At 38.3% G+C, this 24,211-nt stretch overlaps 1 protein-coding gene across 4 annotated transcripts; it reads right to left on the minus strand.

Annotated features, from left to right (window-relative positions):
- Positions 1 to 389: 389 nt before the first annotated feature.
- Positions 390 to 23,944, minus strand: LOC306863287 (zinc finger CCCH domain-containing protein 7B-like). Of its 4 annotated transcripts, none has more exons than XM_079406536.1 (22): positions 23,721 to 23,944; positions 21,549 to 21,624; positions 21,407 to 21,443; positions 21,037 to 21,234; positions 19,589 to 19,747; positions 18,412 to 18,552; positions 18,274 to 18,313; positions 17,221 to 17,411; positions 16,629 to 16,878; positions 16,491 to 16,549; positions 16,318 to 16,411; positions 8,659 to 8,820; positions 8,354 to 8,559; positions 6,863 to 6,963; positions 6,566 to 6,747; positions 5,688 to 5,743; positions 5,032 to 5,267; positions 4,824 to 4,929; positions 3,799 to 3,907; positions 2,191 to 2,324; positions 1,160 to 1,332; positions 390 to 1,066 (listed from the first exon to the last, which is right to left on the minus strand). In XM_079406536.1, the coding sequence occupies exons 2-22, from the start codon at positions 21,605 to 21,607 to the stop codon at positions 886 to 888; spliced, it is 2,874 nt and encodes a 957-aa protein (XP_079262662.1). In that variant the 5' UTR covers positions 21,608 to 21,624; positions 23,721 to 23,944; the 3' UTR covers positions 390 to 885. The 4 variants fall into 4 exon arrangements, with proteins under 4 accessions (XP_079262662.1, XP_079262661.1, XP_079262660.1 ...); XM_079406535.1 differs by lacking the exon at positions 23,721 to 23,944 and adding an exon at positions 22,762 to 23,022; XM_079406534.1 differs by having other exon boundaries at positions 390 to 1,332; positions 23,721 to 23,912.
- Positions 23,945 to 24,211: the final 267 nt, after the last annotated feature.

Here is a 24,211-nt window from a genome sequence, read left to right on the forward strand (position 1 = left end):
AGCAAAGTTTGCATCTTATCTGTAATATCAAACATCCAAGACTATTGTTCATGTAACCACAACTCCATTTGCATAATGCATGCAAATCATCAACCAGGTGAGACTGGTTAATGTATTTCTAGCTTCAAGAACATGCAATGCAAGTATGGACTGGGAAATTACAATATATTAAAAAGTAAATACAACTTTACCTATAAATTATAACTTTTCAAAAGTTGCAATAACACAAGAATATTAATATTAATTGACTGTAACACTTGGCAACACCGACTTTTTGTGCACAAGAAAAATACATTTGAAACTAGAAGAACCACAACGTGGAACATGAACAAGGGTAAAGAGAAGACAATTGTAAAAGAAATACACGCTATAGCTCTAGAGCTAGGAAATATGTTGCTTAAAAATACAAATAAAAGCATAATTTATTCAAAAACCAATACCAAAACAAACATGTTTCATACAAGTAATGTTCACTGCATTATACTGTGATCAAGAAAATGAAAATTACACATTGAATGACAGTAGAAGTAAAACTAACAAAAATAACATCTGTCCTCTTTGTCTTACTGAAGTCCTGGACAAATAGTGCATGCAGATCAAATCCAGGATCTTAAATGCACATCAACAGCTGAAAGACGAAATGTTCTGATCGCTGTCTAACAGAGGAAACGTTTATGAAGTGTTTGAACTGCGTTTATTCTCTATTTAAGCAACATGAAGTAAAAGATCCGTTCATCAAACACAGACGTCAGACTCGTGTTCTGGGTGACGTAGTTCAGTTTAGTATCTTTCAGCTTGATTAAAACATGTGAACTCATCAGAACCTGCAGTAACTCTCACCTGATTAAACTCTCTTAGACAAAGTACAAATTTTGGCTTGTTTGCTTAGTCCTTAAGTATGAAGGTCAAGATGCCAAAGTCATGGTCATTTGGAGAGATCATATTTTCGGCTCTGGCTTTGTGTAACGTCTTGCGCAGGAAATCCCTCCGTTTGCACCACTCCTGAAGCTCCTCGTCACTGTGAGCGAAGTCACAACTCACACCATCAGCACAGCCATCCTCCAACCTGTCAATCAAACACCACAGCCAATCAGGACAAAGACCACTGTTAATAACAAACCCTTCATCGTTGATGATGTTCATTGATCTCATGGTGAACCTGGGACAGATGGAGAAACGGGGTCCAGGGAAGCGGTAGGACCAGGCCAGACTCTCTTCCTCTCCCTCTCCGCTGAACACTCTCTGCTTGTGTTTCTCCGTGTAGATGTGCTGCTGCCATTGCCGATCACTGTTACTGTGTTTCCCACACAGAGGGCAGTAGGAACTGTTCCGCTTTTTTGCAGAGTCGTGTTAAAAAAACAAAACAAATAAAAAAATGAAAAATCAATCACAGGTTGTGAGTTGCCGTTATTTGGGCTTATATTAAAAAAATATGGTCTCTTGTTAGCAAATTCTGACAAGCAACTTTGTTACTTTACATTTATGGTTGATTTTTTTTCCCCAATATACTGCTGACACTGTCTGCTTGCGGGTAAAAGCCAATCAGTGCAATAATTAATATGCTGTAGGGTTATTCGTCATCGCACATCATGCCCCCTCGTCCCCTTTATTGGAGTAAAATCGCGTTTAACTTGCAGACATGTGACATTAGTAGACATAAATAGACAAACAAGGCCACCAACAGAGATGCACAGAGATGGAGGAAACATGGCAGAAGGTGAACGGTGCAGGGGAGTAAAGGGACCGATTTTAACTTGTAAAATATTTTTATAATGCATTAATCATTAGCAGTAATACTAATAGTAGATACATGGTTCGAGTTTATTTTATTATAAATATGTGGCTATATTAAAGCTTCCCCTTAGTGCTCTGGTCTTGTTTTATTCTCCATAACTATTCTGCTCACAGGTGATCGGAGGATAGTGCGTGTCCACCCGCTTCGTTGCAATTTAATGATTTTTGTAAAATAACTTGTGTTTTTGCTCTTGAAACTCAGAGTGGTTTCAGTTTACCATGTTGCAGGCTCATTTATTGATAAGCATTTGATAAATTATATTGGTGATAATAAATAATCAGGCTTGTTTTTGTAGCTGCGGTTGCTTACTTAGCTTGCGAGAGTTGGCAACACTGATTAGCATGTGTGAGGACAGCAAACATGAGAATGGTGAAAATGAACCTGCAGGAACATACCAGCGGTTCAGCAAAGTCTGTCGGCATGGTGATCTGCTTCTCTTCCATTGGCTGGGATGGTGAAGTGCTGTCAGATGCTCTGTTCTGATGGGAGGTTGAGAGCCAGTCGTCAAACACCTGCTGGATGTCCCTGTCTGCAGTGGAGAACATTTGACCTCAATCATTAATTCGGAAACTTGGGCCGTTTCTCAAACGGAAGGCTGTATCCTTCGGAGGTCGCATTTGTAGGCTGTATGCGTCATCAAGCCTGGTTTATTTCAGTTAACGAAGCATTACATTCGCGAGTCAAAAGCATATTACAACAACTTACACTAAGAATAAGAGTCAAATTTATAACTGTTAATATTCTAAAATAATGTCTTCTTTATGACGCATGCAGCCTACAAATGCGACCTCCGGAGGATGCAGCCTTCCGTTTGAGAAACGGCCATTATCCCAATTCACACACACACACACACACACACACGTGTACAAAGTATGAGAAAGTACACTTTGTCATCAACTTAAGTGCCTTATATTATTGGAATCCTTGGCTCAAGACGAATAAACCATATACATCTACTACTTTTCTATCATGAAAAAAAATATCCCACCATATTGAATATTATTATTTATTTTATTTATTTTTTGGCAAAACCATTTTTAGGTTTTGTCCAGGAGGAAACAAAACCGTGGAGAAAGCGTCGCTTGAAATGAATATCAGTTCATTTTCAGTATCCTGACACACTGGCACAAAGGCCTGCCAAAATGTTCAAATTGGGCATGGTCACTTTTACTTAAATGGCTATGACTCTTGAACAGAATGATGTATCTTCACCAAATTTGGTGCATTTATGTATAGGCTCATTCTGAGGACACATGCAAAGACCTGCAGAACTTGGCCACTCTGTGGTGTTAAAACAGGAAAAAAACTTGGCTCCAAGTATGGCCCCATTGGTACGACTGACTTGGGGTTAGGCAATGTCTTTGTGCCAGCATTGCCTATTGTTCACATATTTTGAAAAACAGCTATCATTGGCCAAACAAATTTCAGCAGCTATTGAGGCCAGTCAGACGGAAAAATGGTGGCCTGTTTGACTCTTGTTCCAGAGATCTGTACAAATTTGGAAAAATGGGCAATGGGTGGTTCTATTTTCATATTTTATATGAGTGTAAATGAGTGCATATAATGCAATGTTTCACACACATATTACACACAATATGCATATCATACGTTAGATTTCCTCACCCACCTCAACTTTGCCTCAAGAAATGCTGGCAATTAAACGGTTTGTTAAATAGGCTGATATATTTTTTTTAAAGACTAATCTTACTAAATTCAAAAATAAAAACTAAATTCTACTTTTCTCGACTTCTTACGGTTTTTAATCTCAACAAAAGTAGTGAAGTAGAACTCTCATTACAGCCTAGATCAATAATTTGAAAATTTGAACTTTAGTATTTGAATGGCTATAACAGGATCATTTAATAAATGTTGCCATAAACACCTGTACCCAAAATCCTATAATTCCTAAATCAAATCTCAGAACTTCACACAACTTGGTTGGGATATGCAGCATATGACCGTGACTGAACATCAGTGTTGATTGTGTTTGCTTTAATGCTCACAGCCGTTGTTCTTCATGTACGTCCACAGATCCTTCTCCTCCTGACTGTGAGCGAAACTACAGTTCCCGATGTAACTGCATTTACGCTGCTTCAGCACATGGATGCAGATCTGTGAGGAAACATTCAGCGTTATACTTCAAGAGCTCAGTTTCAGTGTAACAAATGAGTTTTTAACAGAACAAATATATTGTATTTCATGAGCCTACATTAAAAAGAGACATTGTTTTACCAGTGGTGTAATGTAACGAAGTAATAATAATAATAATAATAATAATAATAATAATATGTTACAGTAGTTAAGTATTTAGTTTTATTTAGTTTTTATACTTCAGCCAAATTTCACTTTTACTCTACTACATATCCTAATTAAAATATATACTTTTACTCCGATACATTTCCCCGAAGTATATTTGTTACATACTACAAAATAAGGCTGGAAGACGAACACAGACTGCAGGAAAGCAAGTTTGACGAATCAGTGCTCTGGCGCTTGCAAGTTAGACTCCTAAAAACACCTTTGCTCATGTGCAAACAAGTGCGTGCACAACTGCAGCCGATTCATTTTCCTGTCAAATTGAGTCTGGGGTGTGCGATATACAGAATATTTTATGCGATGATATAAGTGTTGTTGTAATGAGGTGCTATCTGACATTATCGAGTAGATCACAAAAACACACGCAAAGAGTGCACGCTCGTGATTTATTAGTCTATTAAATCTCAAGGCATTCTAAATTTAAGACAGCAAAAATGCTTCTGTATGCTTTTTATATTTATATAATTTAATACAGCTACCATAAATCACACAAAGTGTGTTGTTTTTTCCAGATATCAGCATGACAACAAATAAATAGATTAAAATAAGTTTAATAAAGTTAGCATTAAGTGCCTTCATTTTAGACAATATTGCCTGTTTTTGCTCAATTTTGCCAAAGAAGATATTTCCAAACAAAGATCACAGCACTGTTTTAGGTCTCTGAACAATGAACAGCGTTTACGGTACGATATCTGTATTTTAATTTACTCACGTCATATTGTTGAGGAAAGGTTTTGGCAAAGGGCAAAGGTCGCACTGAGACCCACTTCTTCCTCTCTTGGGATTTGACCAGTAAAACCCTCCTGTCTTTGGTCCAGCTGAAGAGAGACAGACAGAGGAAGAGCGTGAGGCGGTTGTGTTCAGGTGTGTGTGTTCAGGTGTGTGTGTGTGTGTGTGAGCCTCTGTCCATCCGTCTGCACCTGTGTCTGGCTTTAGCGGTGCAGTATTTCTGCGCTCGGTCCGGTTCACTGACCAGCCCGTCTCTCCAGCACTGACCGCACGCAAACATCATCAGCTCCAGCCTGTGACCTTTGACCTCAGCACTTCCTGTTCCCTGCACAGGACCCATGTTCCCATTCGTCTCCTCTGTTCTGATTGGACTCTTTGATTTGGCAGCAGTAATTTTGTTCGGTGAGTATGAAGCTACGACCGCAGGCTGATGGAAACACAATATAAATAGAGTTGAGAAATGCTTTATAAAAATAAATGCATTAATGTACCAATTCCAAAAAACCTCTAACACCAAGGATCCTTCCTCAAATAAATAAAAAAATCCTCATGCCGCACACAAACACACAACAGCAACCAAGATCAAGATTTCCACAAAAAAAAAAAAAATCGGTTTGGTTCATGCTAAAGCAACTTTATGACATTTTCACATCCTTTTCTAAAGTTTGAAGGAGGTCACCATCCACTGCCATTATATGAATTGTGAGAAGAACGTTTACTAAAATTTCTCTATTTGTGAAAGAAGGTCATCCTACTTTAGAACAACACTAGGGTAAATAAATACTGATAAAGCACTATTTAAGGATGCCTTATATTTCTATGAATTAATAACGGAGAAGAAACTCACACGCTGTTTGTTCCAGTGTGTTTTAGACTCCTGCACGATCTCTTCATGAGCGATTCCTAAAAACACACAGATGAAGTTTAGTTTCATGCGTCTCCACCTGCTGGATCGCTGATGTTATGCAGTACCTCAAACATAGGCATAGATCTCACAGAACTGGTCCTTTTAGTATTGATGTGTTACTTTAACATCAAATTCATTCAGTGTTTATAATGACAACTGTTTTCTTTTTTTTAAACCTTTAAAGCAATAAAGCATTAGGCACAGTTGTGGTCAAATGTTTACATATGCTTTATTCATATTCATACATACGCTTTATTTTTTGTTTTGTAATAGCTGTTGAGTCCCTTGTTTGTCCTCAACAGTTAAACTGCCCACTGTTCTTCATAAAAATCCTCCAGATACCATAAATTCTTAAGGTTTTCCAGCATCTTTGGCTTATTTGAACCCATTCCCTCAGTGTACTGATTTTGAGATCCCTCGAAGAAAACGGAAGGACTTGTACACAACTATTACAAAAGTTTTAGCATTCACTGATGCTCAAGAAGGAATGCTTTAAGAACTTTTGAACTGGATTTTTTAATTTTGTTTAAATATCACATTTTTTCATTTAGTACTACCTTTAAGAAGCTATAGAAGACACTTACATGTTTCCCATAGGACAAAATAAGCACAATTTGCCCTGACTTTCAAATTTAAATAGTTTTCTGTGAATCTGACGTTCATGCAGATACTTGACTAAAATAAGTTTTTTTTTTTAGATACTCCAAATGTCATGTTTGTGCACTTTTATATATTTTTTTGCCTTCTGAGTGAGTGAAGTATGCAATGATTCAGGTCACATGACAGTAGCAGGTGTAAACAGCGTGTTGTTTGCGTACCAGTGTCTCTCTGCAGGATCCAGATCTGCAGCTCGATGAGCGAGTGAGCGAAGCAGCAGCCGTCCTTCCTCTTACAGCCAAAAGAGAGCTCGTGACGACACACGTCAAACTGACAGCGAGCGCTCAACGCTCGGATCTTGCTGTAACTCACAGCGCTGCTCTTCACCACGTGAACCAAACACCTGACAGAGAGACAGAAAGATACTCTGTGCATGCTTATATCAAATGATCCAGGATTGTTCAGCTGTGACGTCTTTATTAACGCCTGACAATGAGTGCGCTGTGTTTCTCACGTACTTCTTCTTGTCAAACTGATGTTGAGTCAGTAAGTTCGCACACAGAGCGGGATTCTCCTTCCAGCGTTTGCTGATCATTCTGGGTCTGCAGTCAAAACAGGCCTGTGGAAGGACAGACCCCACATGTGTTTCAGTACCAGAACAGAGAGAGAGTTTAAACAGAGATGCGTTCTCACTGAAACGCATGATTCAAAGTTCACAGCACTGATCCAGGAGAACCAGCTCATTATTTCAACTTCGACAGATCTGTATAAAATAGTGTTGCTTACATAAGAGGAAGACTTCAGTCAAATCAACGCTCATGAAAGCTACTCTTTATATTTTTATGCTACTGTTTTATAAGATCCCATGATAAATCACATGCATTTTAATGAAAACATTCTGTTGAAAAATGTGACCCTGGAGCACAAAACCAGTCTTAAGTCGCTGGGGTATATTTGTAGCAATAGCCAACAATACATTGTATGGATCAAAATGATAAATTTTTCTTTTATGCCAAAAATCTTTAGGATATTAAGTAAATATCATGTTCCATGAAGATGTTTTGTGAATGTCCTACTGTAAATATATCAAAACTTAATTTTTGATTAGTAATATGCATTGCTAAGAACTTCATTTGAACAACTTTAAAGGAGATTTTCTCAATATTTCGATTTTTTTGCACCCTCAGATTCCAGATTTCCAAATAGTTGTATCTCAGACAAATATTGTCCTATCATAACAAACCATACATCAATGGAAAGATTATTAATTCAGCTTTCAGACGATGTATAAATCTCAATTTCAAAAAATTGACACTTACAACTGGTTTTGTGGTCCATGGTCACAAATATGACAAAAAACATCAACATTTTTGGAGAAGAAAATCTAGAGTATGATTGTTTAAACTAACATTAACATAACATTAGACTATAATTATGACTGACGTTTAACAGCAAGCTTTACTTGGTTTTGCTGATTTAAATTAATATACAAAGCGTTGATTATTAGGTTTAATTTCATGTTGTTGTCAATTTATATGCAATTTTAGCTTTTGTTTCCTTTAGGAGTAAAATTGACTAAAATTAATGAATATGACGTTAAATTTAAATATTTCTGTCAAGAAAAACAAAAGTGACTAAAACGTCCATTCACAACACAGACGGAAACAATACAAATATAATTTTAAACATCGTTCAAACTATATAACAGTAGCATCGTCCAGACCACAGCTATAATGATAAAGACACAGAGACAGTATCCACGGAATCACGTTTTTTTTCCAGCTGATGAACGATAACACCACCACCAACCAATAAGAATAAATCCTTCAAAGAGCTCATGCAATTAAAGCAGCAAACTCCAAAACTGCAGCGCAATTACAACAAACAGAACGTTATCGTGTGATTCTCATGAAACTTAAGTGACACATTATCATATGACACTTGTTTCAAATGTGGAATAAATCCATCAGTATAAAGCTGAAGCCTTGTAAAATGATGTGTGCTGTTACCTCACAGAGGAACATAAACATGCCCGTGTGTATGTTCAATAGTTCGATGACGCTGAGGGCTCGTCTCTCATTGGTCGAGAGCGGATTGAAGAGCAGCTCTCTGACCAGTAAGCCCCGCCTCTCCTGCGTCCACACGTCAATCTCTTCTTGACAATATGCAAATGTACAGCCCTCTCCGTACTTACACACCTGATTCTCCAACACCTCTACACACACACACACACACACACACACACACACAGGGAGGATCACATCACATTAAGGTACTAGTTCATCAGTCACTGACCAGTTAACTGGTGACGCACCTCTACAGAGCACAAAGGCGGCCTGAAAGTTGTTGCGAATTGGGCGGAGCCGGATCCGCCTCCAGGGTGAGTTAGCTCCGCCCCTCCTCCTGCACAGCAGAAGATCCTTCTTACAGCTGTGAGAAACATCAGGCCTGAACTCAAAGTCCAGCACACCTGGACCTGAGAGAGACACAAAGACAGATGACAGATTAAACAATAGAACAAAGGATGGAACAATTAGAGTGCTAAAACAAAAGATAGAATGATTAATAAACAAAACGATAAATAGAGCGTCAGATGAAAACAGAGATAGAACGATAGACATGATTGATAAAACAATAGATAAAAAGAATGATAGACAAAAAAAAAGAGCAACATATGAAGAATGACAAATAAAATAGATAAAACAATACAATTATAGATAGAACAAAAGATAGAATAAAATGGTAAATATATATTACAAATAGTATGATATAACAATAAATAGCAATAAAACAATTAGAATAACTAGAACAAAAGATAAAATGAAAAACAGAATAACAGAACAATAAATAACAAACAGACAGATAGAGAGCGAGAGCGAGACAGAGACAGAGAGACAGAGACAGAGACAGAGAGAGAGAGAGACAGAGAGAGAGAGACAGAGAGAGAGAGACAGAGAGAGAGAGAGAGACAGAGAGAGAGAGAATAGAGCAAGAGCAGTAATCTGGGGAAGCTGTTCTGCAAGATCATCAACACAAGACTTGTACACTTCCTTACAGAGCACAATGTCCTCAGCAAAAGCCAGATTGGATTCTTACCAAATTATAGAACAACAGACCACATCTTCACCCTACACACCCTGATCCACAAATACATTAACCAAAACAAAACCAAAATATTTGCTTGCTTTGTAGATTTCCAAAAGGCCTTTGATTCAATTTGGCATGAAGGTCTGCTGTCAAAACTTCTAGAATCAGGTATTGGGGGTAAAACATACAATATTATAAAAACAATGTACTCAAACAATCAATGCGCAATTAAAATTGGAAATAAACGAACAGAGTTCTTCACTCAAGGGCAGGGCTGTCCACTATCACCGACCCTCTTCAATATCTACATTAATGAACTGGCAAAACTCCTGGAACAATCAGCAGCACCTGGCCTCACACTACATGACTCCAACATTAAGTTCTTGCTGTTTGCAGATGATCTGGTTCTGCTGTCTCCAACAGAAGAGGGTCTACAGCAGAACCTGGACATCCTGCACAAGTTCTGTCAGACCTGGGCCCTGACTATTAATCCTAACAAAACCAAAGTACTAACATTTCAGAAAAGACCCAGACTTCAGGGAAAGAGACACAATTTCACCCTTGGTACGACCAATATTGAACATGCCACAAACTACACATACCTCGGGCTGAAGATAAATGCAACTGGTAAACTAAATTTGGCTGTGAATGAACTGAAAGAGAAAGCAAGAAGGGCCTTTTACGCCATCAAAAAATCTATCCAAATTCAAATACCAATTAGAATCTGGCTCAAAATATTCCAATCAGTCATAGAACCTATTGCATTATATGGCAGTGAAGTGTGGGGTCCTCTCCTAAATCACCAATTTGAGAAATGGGACAAAAATCCTCTTGAAGCCCTGCATGCTGAGTTCTGTAAGAGCATCCTCGGAGTACAGAGGAGCACACCCAACAACGCATGCAGGGCAGAATTAGGCCAATACCCTCTACTAATGCACATTGAGAAACGAGCCATCAAATTTTGGAAACACTTAAAAATGAGCGACCCCAACTCTTATCATTTTAAAGCCCTTAAAAACCATGAAGTGAACCCTGAAAAAAGTCCCCTGATTCAGATGGTCCTGAAGCTGCAAACACAGACTAACATGACTAACATCCAGCAGCAGGACACTCAAATAATCAGCCACAACATTTGGCCCAACCAAATTATAAAAGAACAAAAAGAAAATTATCTAACCTATTGGAAAGAAACAACAGAAAAACAAAGTAAACTTGAATGTTATTTGGCCCTAAATAGAGATTACACAACTGCAGAATATCTGAGTACAGTGAAAGACTGTAAACTAAGAAGACAGATGACGAGGTACAGACTGAGCGGTCATACTCTGACTATAGAGACGGGCAGATATCGACAGCACTGGCTGCCCAGAGAGAGCCGCATCTGTCCATACTGTACTCATGGAGAAGTGGAGACAGAGCAACACTTCCTCACCAGCTGTCCTAACTATCAACACATTAGAGAGGCATTTTATCCACAATTTGAAACACTTTACCCTGACTTCAAAATGTTAAACAAGAAAACACAACTTCAGTATTTATTAGGTGAAAAACAAGATTGTATCTCACTAGCAGCAAGATACATTGATGCCTGTCACAAAAAGAGGGAGGAGTCAACAAATCAGTGATGCGCCCACACACACACACACACACACACACACACACTTTTAAACTGTTCACAGAATTCTAGAATTAATTTGTTCTATTTTGTTTAATTATATCTACACATGCATGTATTTTTTTTTTTTTTTTTTTTTTACATACTTGTTCTATATTTAATGTAAACACTATGCTTTGGCAATACATTGTAACAATTGTCATGCCAATAAAGCACATATTGAATTGAATTGAATTGACAGAGAGAGAGAGCGAGAGAGAGAGCGAGAGAGAGAGACAGAGACAGAGAGAGAGACAGAGACAGAGAGAGAGCGAGAGAGAGAGAGAGCGAGAGAGAGAGAGAGAGAGAGAGAGACAGAGAGCGAGAGAGAGAGAGAGAGAGCGCGCGAGAGAGAGAGAGAGAGAGAGAGAGAGAGAGAGAGCGCGAGAGAGAGAGAGAGAGAGAGCGCGAGAGAGAGACAGAGACAGAGAGAGAGAGACAGAGAGAGAGACAGAGAGCGAGACAGAGACAGAGAGAGAGAGAGAGACCTTTAACCTTTATTTTTTAATACATTATATTAGACATAGGTCAACCAATATTCACTTATAACAAATTAATAATAAAATAAAAAATAAAACTTCATACTTTCCTTTTTTTCCAAATACACATGTATATATCCCCACACAATAACACTTATATTAGGCAACTTATTAAAATTTTTTATTTTTTAAACAATCGTCATTTCAACATTTTTTAACAGTCACAGAAACTCATTATTGATGTAATTACAATTCATTTTCATCATCCACTATACATAAAACATCATTCAAAGCCCAAATTTCAATAAATCTGTCCAGGTTATTTGTCAATTTAAAATATGCAAACTCTGCCTTGATTCTATGTGCTATAAGAGCCTTTAAAGCCACCTCAGGACCTACTTCCCCCTCTCCCTTTAATTTCCTTTTCCGTGTTAACCATATTGCCATTTTTGCCCCCTCTATTACAAAATTAATTAACGATATTTTTTTCCTGTCTGATGCAACATACTTTGGTCCAAAAATGAATAATTCATTATTAAACTCTGCCCCCAAATCTCTAACCCACCCTTCTAAGACCTGAAACAATCCTCTTAACCTTAAACAACTTAAAAACAAATGATCTATTGACTCATCAGTACCACAAAAAGGACATTCTTTCCCTACAGTGGGGTCAATGTGTGCCACGTGTCTGTTTGTAGCTACCGCCCAGTGGACAATCCTCCACTGGAGATCCGCAGTGCGTTTCTCTATAGGGAGTTTATACAGGGACCTCCAACAGCCACTAGGGGATGAGTCTGGCCCAAACACTTCTGACCACCTTGTCTCTTGCAGTCTTTCAGTACGTTACAATGCGACACTTTCAGACAAATATTGTACAGTGCCTTTTTTGAAGCGGTCTCAAAACCATCAAGCACAGGAGTCCTGAACTTCAGAATAGATCCTTCCACTGGCTCCTCATCCACCGCTGCCGAAATTTCCACTCGGGGAAAATGACTCCCTCTGTTCGGTTCAGGAATTTCATTTTCCTCTGGGCTTTGTCTGAGGACAGACGGTAAAGCTGAAACAATTCCATCCATTATTCTCTTTATAATCCTTGTAGACTTGATGCCTGTCATATTGTGCATTTCTTCTGGACTTTTCCAGTTTGCACCATTCTTTAAGTCAGCCATTCTTGTACACCCCGCTCTTGCCATTACATTCTGTATGCTCCTGGACTCCAGTGCCTGTACTGGTATCATCGGGTTATTAAAAAGAGGTTCATTCTCTGTCCAAAGTCCAATGTTTGAAAGATCTCTCTTAACTTTAAAAAAAGATGTCCATGCTCTCAAAACAGTTTTGTAGAATGGGGAGACAGCCCTCAAGTCCATGTCAGCCAGTTTAATTAAAAACAGTTGCACTTGAAATCATTCATTTTTTTCAACACAGCACACGCTGCATCAGCCCAGCATGGTTCCGCATACAGCAATCTTTGAGCTGCTTGAAGTCTGAAAGTCTTTATCCTGTTCCCAATGTCTATCAGGCCTTGTCCTCCCTCTTGAATAGGTAGGAAAATTACAGCAGATTTTTTCCAATGCTGTCCATCCCAGAAAAAGTCAATTAACATCTTTTGTAGCTCTTTAACAACACTTTCTGGGGGATCCATGACATTCATTTTATGCCATAACGCAGAAGCAGCCAGATTATTTGTGACCAATACCCTGCCCCTGTAAGATAGCTGAGGTAGCACCCACGACCATCGAGACAACCGGTCACTCATTTTCTCCACCCTCCCAGTTTTTTCTCCTATATTGCTCTATTCCTAAAAACACTCCCAACATCTTCAAACCCTCTCTTCCCCATTTAAGTCCCTCTGGAAGCACAGGAGGGGTCCTCCCCTGCCAATCTCCTAACAAATATCCTTCGCTCTTTTCCCAGTTTACTTTGGCTGACGAAGCCCTTTCATAAATGTTTCAAAGAATTTGTTAAAGTTCAAAACATCGGTGTCACTTCTTATAAAAACAGTTATATCATCAGCATAGGCAGAAATAGTAATTGGCCTATTTTCACAACCATTAATTAAAAACCCCTGCAATTTCTCCCTAAGTTTATATAATAAAGGTTCAGAGCGTATAACTGTCCCGATAAAGGACAGCCTTGCCTTATACCTCTATGAACTAACACTGGATAGCTTAGCCCACCTAACATAAGTTTTCTTTCCCCTTCTTTCTTATCCAAATTAAAAAAATATGAACTTGGAGCATCTATTTCTCTTATTGAAGAAAACCAGTGAACACACACACACACACACACACACACACCGTGAACACACACCCGGAGCAGTGGGCAGCCATTTATGCTGCGGCGCCCGGGGAGCAGTTGGGGGTTCGGTGCCTTGCTCAAGGGCACCTCAGTCGTGGTATTGAAGGTGGAGAGAGCGCTGAACATTCACTCCCCCCACCTACAATCCCTGCCGGCCGGAGACTCGAACCCACAACCTTTGGATTACAAGTCCGACTCTCTAACCATTAGGCCACGACTTCCCAACATTTAGTCCTTAATTGTTCCACTTCTGAATTCTCTTCAATAATTCCATCTTCAATTTCAGTAATTTCTTTCTCAAGTACTTTAATTGTGTCCTTTATAAGTCTATTTGAGTGAGCTGTATAATTCTGACAAAAAAATTCTTATGTGCTTTTCCAACATCCCACCATTGCACTAAATCTTCAGTCACTTTTTTGTTCTTCCCATTTAGACCAAAAAACCCCAAACTTTTCACAAAATACAGAGTCATGCAATAATTTCAGATTAAAACGCCAATAATAACTACAATGCTGTGACTTTTTTAAACTCATTTCTATCATGCACAAATGATGATCAGTAAAACCATTTGGAAAAATATTAGCTTTTAAAACTCTATTAGAATTATTTTTACTTATATATAACCTATCCAGCCTTGCAGCACTAATATGGTCATTTCCTGGTGGAGAAATGGAGATTTCCTGGACGAAACTTTTGGAAAGACTTTTGATGTCCAGACTTTTTTTTCCCGATGTTGAAAGATTCTTGAGGTCGGCAGTTAAAATACAGAGGAGTGTAGGATTTGAAGAACTGAGCCGAAGGAAAAGATTTAGACTGAAAAAAATTGTGACACAATTACGAAAAGGAAAAAAAAAAGGGTTAAAAAGCAATAGAATAAATGATTAAGTCACAAGGGGTGTTTTCTTCTTCTTGTTCCTTTCTGCTGTTTTCTCTTTTTTCTCTTTTTATGGAGAGCATAAAAATAGGGACAATTAATATTAATGGGGGAAGGAATTATAGAAAACGAGCTGCTTTGAATGAATTGATTAAAAATAAACACATGGATATAATTTTTTTACAGGAAACCCATAGCGATCTAAGTAATGAAATAGAATGGAAAATGTGGTGGGAGGGGAAGATTTTTCTAAGCCATGGTTCTAATCTAAGCGGAGGTGTTGCAATTCTGTTTGCAAAACAGCTTAATATGATTAATATATCCTCTTATGAGATAGTTAAGGGCAGGATATTGGTTGTACAGGTAGAGTTAATGGGGTTTCCTTTTCTTTTCATTAATATTTACTCACCAAATAATGGAGTAGAAAGAGTAGAGGTTTTTAAATTATCTAGTGAATAAAAAAAAAATGATGATAATGTATGTATGGTTCTTGGGGGTGACTGGAATTGTACTTTAGATTTTACACTAGACCAAAATAGTGAAGAACCTTATCCTCAGTCTGCTAAATTGTTAAGCAGTATTATAAGAAAATATGATTTATCTGATGTTTGGAGGGCGAAACACCCAACAGTGAAGTCATTAATTTCTTTCACTGTATATAACGGATCATCACCACTCTGAGAAACAATGTCAGACATTTCTGAAAGACTACCATCATCATCATCATCCATCTCTATCAACAACCTTAACATAATGATCATCACTGTTTCCAGTTTCCAGTTCACCTCAGCTTCCTGAACGTTCTCACAGCCAGTATCACGTTTTTTTACATTTATTCCTTCACAGCTTTCATCCTGATTATTCTGTGTTTCATTCCTTTCTGATTCATCTCCCTTCCTTTCAGTTACATCTAAATCCTTTCCTTTCCCACCATCATTCTCTTTTGACCCACCCGACCTTGCCATTTCATGTGACCCACTCGGTCCTGTCGTTTCATTTTCTAACTCATTATTTTCAGTGTTCGTTTTATGAGGGCACGCATTTTTTTGTGTGTCCTAATTCACCGCATTCAAAACATTTTAAACTTCCAGTACTTGCATAAAGCATGTAGGACTTGCCCTCATACAGGACTCGAAAGGAAATGTCAAGAACCGCTGAATCTAACAACATAAACACTTGACGCCTAAAAGACATAACATGACTCACTTTTACATCCTAGTGGAACCATTTTAATTCCACTAGCGATTTTCCCAAATCTCAACAATTCCTTTTCAATATCATGATTTAGTATAAAAGGGGGACAATTCGAGATTGTTATACGGCTCGATTAGAATGATAAAATAAATAGAACAATAGATAGAACAACAGATACAACGAATGACAAATAGAACGGCAGAACAATTAAACAAATAGAACAACAAAACAATACATAAAATGATAGAACAATAGATAGAAGGATAGATGAAATGATCTATAAAACAATAAAATGATAGAACGCTGCCACAGAATGATAAACAGAACGATAAAACAATAAAAAGATGACAGAGGAACAGGCAGATTGTGAGTGTCTGAGAGTCTCACCTGTGCTGCTGAAGCAGCTGCTGCAGGCTTGACTGAAATCATGCGTGTGCTCCAGCGGGTTCTTGGACAGAGTTGAGGTCACATGACCATTCCTCTGTAACAAACACACGCACTCTAATTAAACAAACCGAGATGCACTAACGCTTCCACATCTTCAAAAACATCAGACTTACCATAGGAGGAGAATGTGTCAGTTTGACTGACGGCAGAAAACTGCGACACACTTGCCCACCTGACAGAGAAACAAACACATCCTCATCACAAGTTCAAGTGTCACACGACAGTCTGCTGCGTAGGTTTAATGGTCAGACCTTGCAGAGTGAATTCAGAGAGCGAATCGAGCACGTCTCCTCCTACCACCACAGGGCGCTGCAGGGACACGGAGCCACCGGAGGGACAGATGGAGTCCAACGCATCCAGACCGCCGCTGGAGCAGTCAGAGCTCAGCTCCGGTGTAGTGAAGAGGTCCAGAGAGTTCAACTGACTCCCGACGGACGAGAAGAAGGCAGGAGGAAGACGAGGAGACGAGAAACACAGCAGAGCGCTGGGAACGACTCCGCTCTGAGCGCCAAACAGGAGAGAGTTAACTCACCACTGTAAGATACAACATCTACAGTGTTTCCCATACACTGATTTATTTGTGATGGACTCCCACAATATCAAAACTGACCGCCATAAATAGATTTTGAATAAACATGAGCACTGCACGTTTCAAAATCGTTTTTATATCACTGTATTTCTGAAGGAAACCGACTGTCTTCAGAAAATTTTGGATGTCATTTTCATTTCATCTTGCATTTAATGCCTAATAAAGCAGCGTTTGTGATCGAAGAGCTGCTTTGTGTACAGTGTTACCGGACTGTGGGAAACACTGCATCTATGTCTGGCTAGTTAGTGGCTCACCTGCGATGCGTCTTCCTCTTTAGACATGCAGTCCAACAGACTGTCCAGCTCGTCTCCCATCAGCTCATTGTCCTCCAGCGGCTGAGACACGGGCACTGAGAGCGGCATGGCTCCAGACAGACCCAGGGCCTCGTGGGAGTCGCTCACGGGGACTGGAGCGGGTAAGACAGGAGACGGCCAATCAGAGTCAGCTGTCAGACAGAGAAAACACTGAACATGAAAACAATCAGCTGCAGAGTCAGACTAGACTGCAGACACGTTTGTAATGAAACACCAGCATACTGTACAAATTATACTGACTTCTTTTGATTAAAAAAAGCATGTGAAAGGACATGCAGTATGAATCTCTCATCACCCTTTCAGAAATATACATATATGTCTCAAGATGTTAAAAATGAGATATAATTCATACTGGAAATAGGTATAAAGTGGCTTCTGCTCACCAAGGCTGCATTTATTTGATAAAGTGAAATATTATTATAATTTAAAATAACTGTTTTCTATGTGAATATCTCTGTTAAAATGTAATTTATTTCTGTGATGCGCAGCTGAATTTTCAGCATCATTACTCCAGTCTTCAGAGTCATGTGATCCTTCAGAAATCAGTCTAATATGATGATTTGCTGCTCAAGAAACATTTCTGATTATCATCAATGTTGAAAACAGTTGTGTTGCTTCATATTTTTGTGGAAACGGATACATTTTATGTTTCAGGATCCTTTGATGAAGAGAAAGTTCAAAAGAACAGCGTTTATCTTTTGGAACATAATAAACGTCTTTACTCTCGCTTTTGTTCAATTGAATGCATCCTCGTTTCCTTCAAAAAAAATGATCATCACCCAAAACTTTTGTACATTAATGTTAATTAATGCATTTGGCAGGCAGATTTATCCAAAGGGACATTGCAATGAAAAAATGTTATCAGTTATCAGCAGTATTCTCTGGGAATCAAGCACATGACCTTGGTGATGCTATCGTCACACTTTACTCTGAGCTGCAGGAAAACATGCTGCATTCCTACTATTAGCATGATATTCAGTCTCTTTGAAATACCTGCGGAGTCTGTCACTTCCTCCAGCCCAACAGAAGAAATCTGCAAACAAACACAAAAGATGTCAATCTACTCATCAGCTAGCTGAGCTGTACTCCACAGATGAAATTCATGAGAAATTAGTAGTTTTTGTTTCCTGCCTCATCTAAAGGTGACAGCGCAACACAGTCGTCCTCAGATCCAGCTGCTTTTCCCCTCACATGAGAACTGATGTACGCTTTTCTGTTTTTCAGGCCCAGACCGGCTGCAATTTCCTTGGACAAGTTACTGACCGTCTGATCCTGAAACACACAGGAAACATTACAGACACAGCAGACAAAAATCACAAGCCCCAGACTGTCACATGACCCTGATACAACTAATCAAGAACATGTTTAATGAAACACATTTAAGATAGCAACAAAGAGTTACAGTTGACTAGTAAATGAGTTAATTATCCTTCCTGACTACACCAAACAAACAGAGTTTATTAAGTAAATCAAGCTGCAATTTTATTCCTAATTATGCCAAATAACCATTTATTTCAGTTTAATTCCTTAAGCTCTCGTGATTGTGATATTCTAAATGTTTCTGAATGCTGAGCATTTATTTATTTACAGTGCATTAGTTAAATTACTCCAATTTAAATGTTCTGAATTTTTTTAAATTGCTTTAAAGTAACTTACATATTTAGTTTCATAGGAGTTTCAGTGATATAGATTAAAGCACAAACAAACAAATATAATCATTTTTGGCCTTTTAGTGATATTAAACAGTATGAAGTGGAAAAAAAATTTAATAATGGAAAGTTTTTTCCACAGGAAACAATTTCATCAATTAATACAAAGTACATTTGAAATATTCTGTAAAAATCTAGTCAAAATAATCACAGTATTACAGGTTTTCACAGATTATCGTTGTATATATATTCTGTATTTAAATAAAAAAGATAACAATAATAATGTACATTTATAGCACTATAGTTTGGGTTATATTACCTTGGCATTTAATGACAGAAAGTGTAATGCCAAGGTATTTCTAATCTAACAGCGGACTTGAAATTTTGCATCCTACAATGTTTTTTTTCCCCCTATTACAAAGTCATAGAAGCACTATTAGGGAAAATGATAACACAAAATAATACATTTATTGTAGTTTCCATTCACCACTATTGAGGTTTGCCAACTCTGACGACTTCTGAGAACCCGTAAATGTGAAAAGGGTCCATTAGAGTACAGAAGAATTACAATAAGTCACATTTATTTAGCATTAATATATCAGCACACACACACACTTTTTTTATTTCCATAAGGATAATAACAGATGTGTGGTGTTTACCTGCGGTGAGGCCAGCAGACATGCAGTGCTGCACTCGTAAGCCTCTCTCAGTTTCCCAGACTCCTTCAGACACACGGCCTTACGATACATCGCCTTAGTGCTGTCCTTACACACCTCCAGAGCGCGATCACAGTCCTTCACACCGCTGTCAAACTCACCCTGACACAGACCGAGACAAAATACACATCACTTCATCTGCAACGTAAAATATGTCACCCTGGACCACAAAACCAGTCATAAGGGTCAGTTTTTTAAAATTGAGATTTATGCATCATCTGAAAGCTGAAGAAATAAGTTTTCCATTGATGTATCAGTGTTTCCCACAGACTTGCAATCTATTTGTGGTGGCATACATATGCAAATTCATTCTCTGCCAGCAGGAGGCGCTTACAGCAGGAGAAATAAAGGTGTCCCCGGTAACGCTGTACACAAAGCAGTGCTTCGCTCACAAACGCTGCTTTATCAGGCATTAAATGCAAGATGAAATGAAAATGACGTCGTCTAAATTTTCCTTCAGAAATACAGTGATATAAAAGCAGGTTTCGATTTTGAAACGTGCAGTGCTCATGTTTATTCAACAATTAAGTCAAAGCCTTTTGGGAAATCTATTTGTGGCGGGCTGCCACAAATAAATCAATGTATGGGAAACACTGTGTATGGTTTGTTAGAATAGAATATTTGGCCGAGAAACAACTAATCCAAAATCTGGAATCTGAGGGTGCAAACAATCTAAATATTATATAGAAATGTATATGGAATATATAGAAAATCGCCTTTAAAGTAGTCCAAATGAAGCTCTTAGCCATGCATATTATATTTACAGTAGGAAATTTACAAAATACCTTCATGGAACATGATATTTACTTAATATCCTAATGATTTTTGTCATAAATGAAAAATTATTTTATGAAAATCAAAATCGGTAATTTTGACCCTTGCAATGTATTGTTGGCTATTGCTACAAATATACCTGTGCTACTTAAGACTGCTTTTGTGCTCCAGGGTCACATTTAAAGCATCCAACAGGAACCTAAAAGCTCAAAATCCAGAAACGAATTGAATTTTAGCACTTTCGTCCTGAAGCAAATGGGGTTTTGGTTAAATGCTAGAAATAAACTCAAGATATTCTCACATTTTATTCTATGGCATAAATCACATAATAAAACCATCTTGTGATTTTTTAAATGCTACCATGGTGTAGTTTGCTTATAGTATATGTTTGTCTTTTATCTTCTGGTCGTTTTATTTAGGCTTCAAAATTAATAAAAGTTGTGTTCTGATTATCGTAAACAGCAAGAATCGTAAACTTTGGTTGTTCCCAGAGCTTATTTCTACAACGATGCAAAAGCCAATAGAAAAATCCCATTGGGTTTTTGTCTAAAGAATCTGATCGATGCTAACTTCTGGTTTGGCCTACAAAAGAACATAGATCTCGGTGTCAAATTCACCATGTTCTGATGGACGGCCGCGCGGTTGATGTACAGACTCTCCAGCAGGGCGGCGGGAACATTAAGCCCCTCGTCTTGAGCGTAAAGCGCCACGTTGACACCCTCGCTGAAATGATCCTGCGCCTCCGTCCAGTCGCCCTCTTGAAACGCGGCATCGCCCTCGTCTAAGAGATCACACACCAGCTGAACCACAAACCCCTGAAGAACAACAACAGCACAAGAAACAAACAGACAGCTTATTATACAAGACCGTCTTCAAACTGGTCCAATCATGCTAAATGACTTTACTTAGCTTTGCTTCAGAGAGAAAAAGTGAATTTGTCTGCATTTAGATAAGTGTTTGTGTGCAAAATATTTCCTCAAGCCCAACCTCATAGCCTTCAGGGTCCGGATAAGGCAGAGAACATCTGTAGACATGAAAAACAACCAAAAATCAACACTGTGATTAAAATACTACAGTTAGCAGGAGTGAATAATGCTTAAAGTACAAGAAAAATCAATTTCTTTAGTACTTGATGAAGCTCAGCGCTCTCTGAATCTCCTCCCGTCGCTTCTGACGATCACCGCTCATGTTTGACCATCACAGCCCTGAAAAACAAACAAACACATGTGCAAAAGTTCACGGTTACCAGCTGTTCACCGTCTCAAACGACACCAATGCTTTCTTAAAAGTGTGCATTATAAACCCAACACACGGTGTACACCAAATACTAAAGAGTCAAAGTTTTAAATAATTACATGACAGTATATTTATGCATTTATACATTTTCATTTGTATCTGATGGGACAAAGCCTTGCTGGCTACCTAAAGAGCATTATTATTATTATTATTATAACATGCCCTATCCAGCTATCACAAGAATGTTCTAAAAAATACTTTGCTAACGAAACTGTAAAATTATGAAAAAAATAAATTAAATATGGTTATATAAAGAAAACATAACAGTTGCATCATTTTACAAACATTATGGGAAATTTACTTCTAAATCCCCAAAAAAGCTCACCCTTACAAAAATTTATGGATTTATTGTAGTAAAAGTGTAGTAACCATGTTTTTTTGGCGTGTTGATTATCTTTTGTATAACTACAGTTTTACCACTTGACACCATGGTTAAACTACGGTTAGTAAACCATGGTTAATTTGTGGTTACCATGGTTTAACTATAGTAACCATGGTTTTTTGGTTTTATTTGTGTTTAACTATAGTAACCATGGTTTTATTTGTGTTTAACTATAGTAACCATGGTTTTTTGGTTTTATTTGTTGTAAAACTATGGTTAATTTTCGTAAGGGCAACTAAAAGGATTCAGAAAAGCGTTCCACGAACAATGTATAACTAAGTTAATGTTTTTGTGTTAACCAGGTAACTTTGAACGAACGTTAACGTTTTTGAAAGAATGTTTGTAACTTCGAGAGTTCTGTTAGAACGTTAGTCAAAGATCTGAGAACGTTCCCTCGGTGGATGACACTCGAACCCGTTACTGTAGTAGAAGGGAGATCACTGGAGATTCGAAACACGCCCAAACTCACTCGACTTCGCTTCCTCCCTCCTGCAGACAACCCGTTTCTGCAAAAACGAAACCGAGCTGGAAAGCAGGACGACAGACTAATAGCCCATAAAGCCAGCCACAAAAGAGCGCATATCCCCTCAGAATAAGGTCGCACTAGAGTCACAGCCGTGAACTCACAAACTTTTATATAACTCCAGTCAGACTCTGAACTCACCTGCGTCCGGAGAAAACCGCGACAAGAAGCGCTTTCCTCTAAGTTTCGCGTGTTTCTTCGGCGGGTTGTGTGTAAAACATTAGAGGAATGACTGACAGCTGATCAATCTCAAGGCATTTGCCAAATGTGTGACCATCACACCGCTCCCTCGCTGTGAACCCGACTAATGTTTCCAGCTAAGACCTGTTTTCCGCGAGAGGACCGCAGTCAAGTGAGCCGCGCTTGGATCTCGTTGCACGTCTGTTTGTGGTATTACGGTACGGAGATCCGGAGCGGCCAAAAAGCTGACGAAGACCTATATTTCAGCGGTTATGAATTAAATGTGTCCCAAAACACAAAAGATACAAGATACAGTTATATTATACTGTGCAGTTTATCATTAAAATAAAGTCTGCTAAAATACATTATAGCACTGCTTATTTCCTACTATTTTCTACATGCATTATTCAAATTCCTTCAGAGTTAATACGAAAATGTCAATAAATTATTTTTCAGCACGACCAAGACTCTGTCTGTGTCAACTCACTCTGGGTTTTACTGTCGAATTTTAGAGAAAATGAATGGCAAAGTCTATCACAATGCATTATAGCACTGACCATTAATTCATATTTAGACAGGCACTATTCAAATTCCTTCAGAGTTAACATGCAATTGTCAATATAAATTATATATAAATATTATATATTTATATAAATATGGAAATTTCAATTCATTCTTCTTCAGGACGACCATGACTCTGTCTGTGTCATCCTTCGTTGGGATTTACTTTGAAGTTTTGGAGAAAATTAAAAACAAAGTCTGTCACAATACATTATGTCTCTGGTGTGCGTTTTCCGATAACATTGCCTCTTAGTGCACTACGAAGACTCTAAAGGTATATCTTAACTAAAGGTATACCATTTCTAGGCGTGTTCCCCGAGCTATACCTTCGGAGGATGCTTACAGGTATACCTTCTTACCTGCAATGTTACCACGTGCTGTACATGAGGATGGTGCTGGATTGGTTGATATCGATGGATCAAGAATGGATTATTCACTATGCAGGGGCTGATCAGTGCGTAATGTGAGAAAGCGCTGTTCTTTATAAAGGAATTGTTGGTTTTAAATAAAGACACAGAACTCTTTCCTGTTTGAAAGCAACAAACTTGGGTGAAACTTTCACTTTCACTTTGCAACATGCGTCATGTCAGGGAACAAAACCAAGAAAGATATATGCCCAGAGCACCTCCCAGTGGCCACCACCAGTGTTGGGAGTAACGCGTTACAAAAGTAATGCATTACAGTAACTGATTACTTTTTGCTGTAACAGTAGTGTAAGGCATTACTAATCAATTTTCAGTAATATTTTACTCGGTAAATGTTCAGTAACGCTTGTGTTACAACACACTTTTAGCCCCAATTGTTTTATTATTTTTTTTTATTTAATTTAAAGTCAGGCTCTGACTTTTTT

Source organism: Barbus barbus (genome assembly GCF_936440315.1).
Source record: "Barbus barbus genome assembly, chromosome: 4".
Lineage (NCBI taxonomy): Eukaryota > Metazoa > Chordata > Actinopteri > Cypriniformes > Cyprinidae > Barbus > Barbus barbus.

Bases quoted from the DNA above. Each gene is read 5' to 3' on its own strand.
- LOC306863287 (XM_079406534.1), bottom strand. From the start codon at position 21,607: ATGAGCGGTGATCGTCAGAAGCGACGGGAGGAGATTCAGAGAGCGCTG. The intron at 5,744-6,565 runs GTACGCAAACAA...GTGTGTTTTTAG, and splicing joins GATCCTGCAGAGAGACACTG to GAATCGCTCATGAAGAGATC. The intron at 3,908-4,823 runs GTGAGTAAATTA...GTTTCCTCACAG, and splicing joins CCTTTCCTCAACAATATGAC to ATCTGCATCCATGTGCTGAA.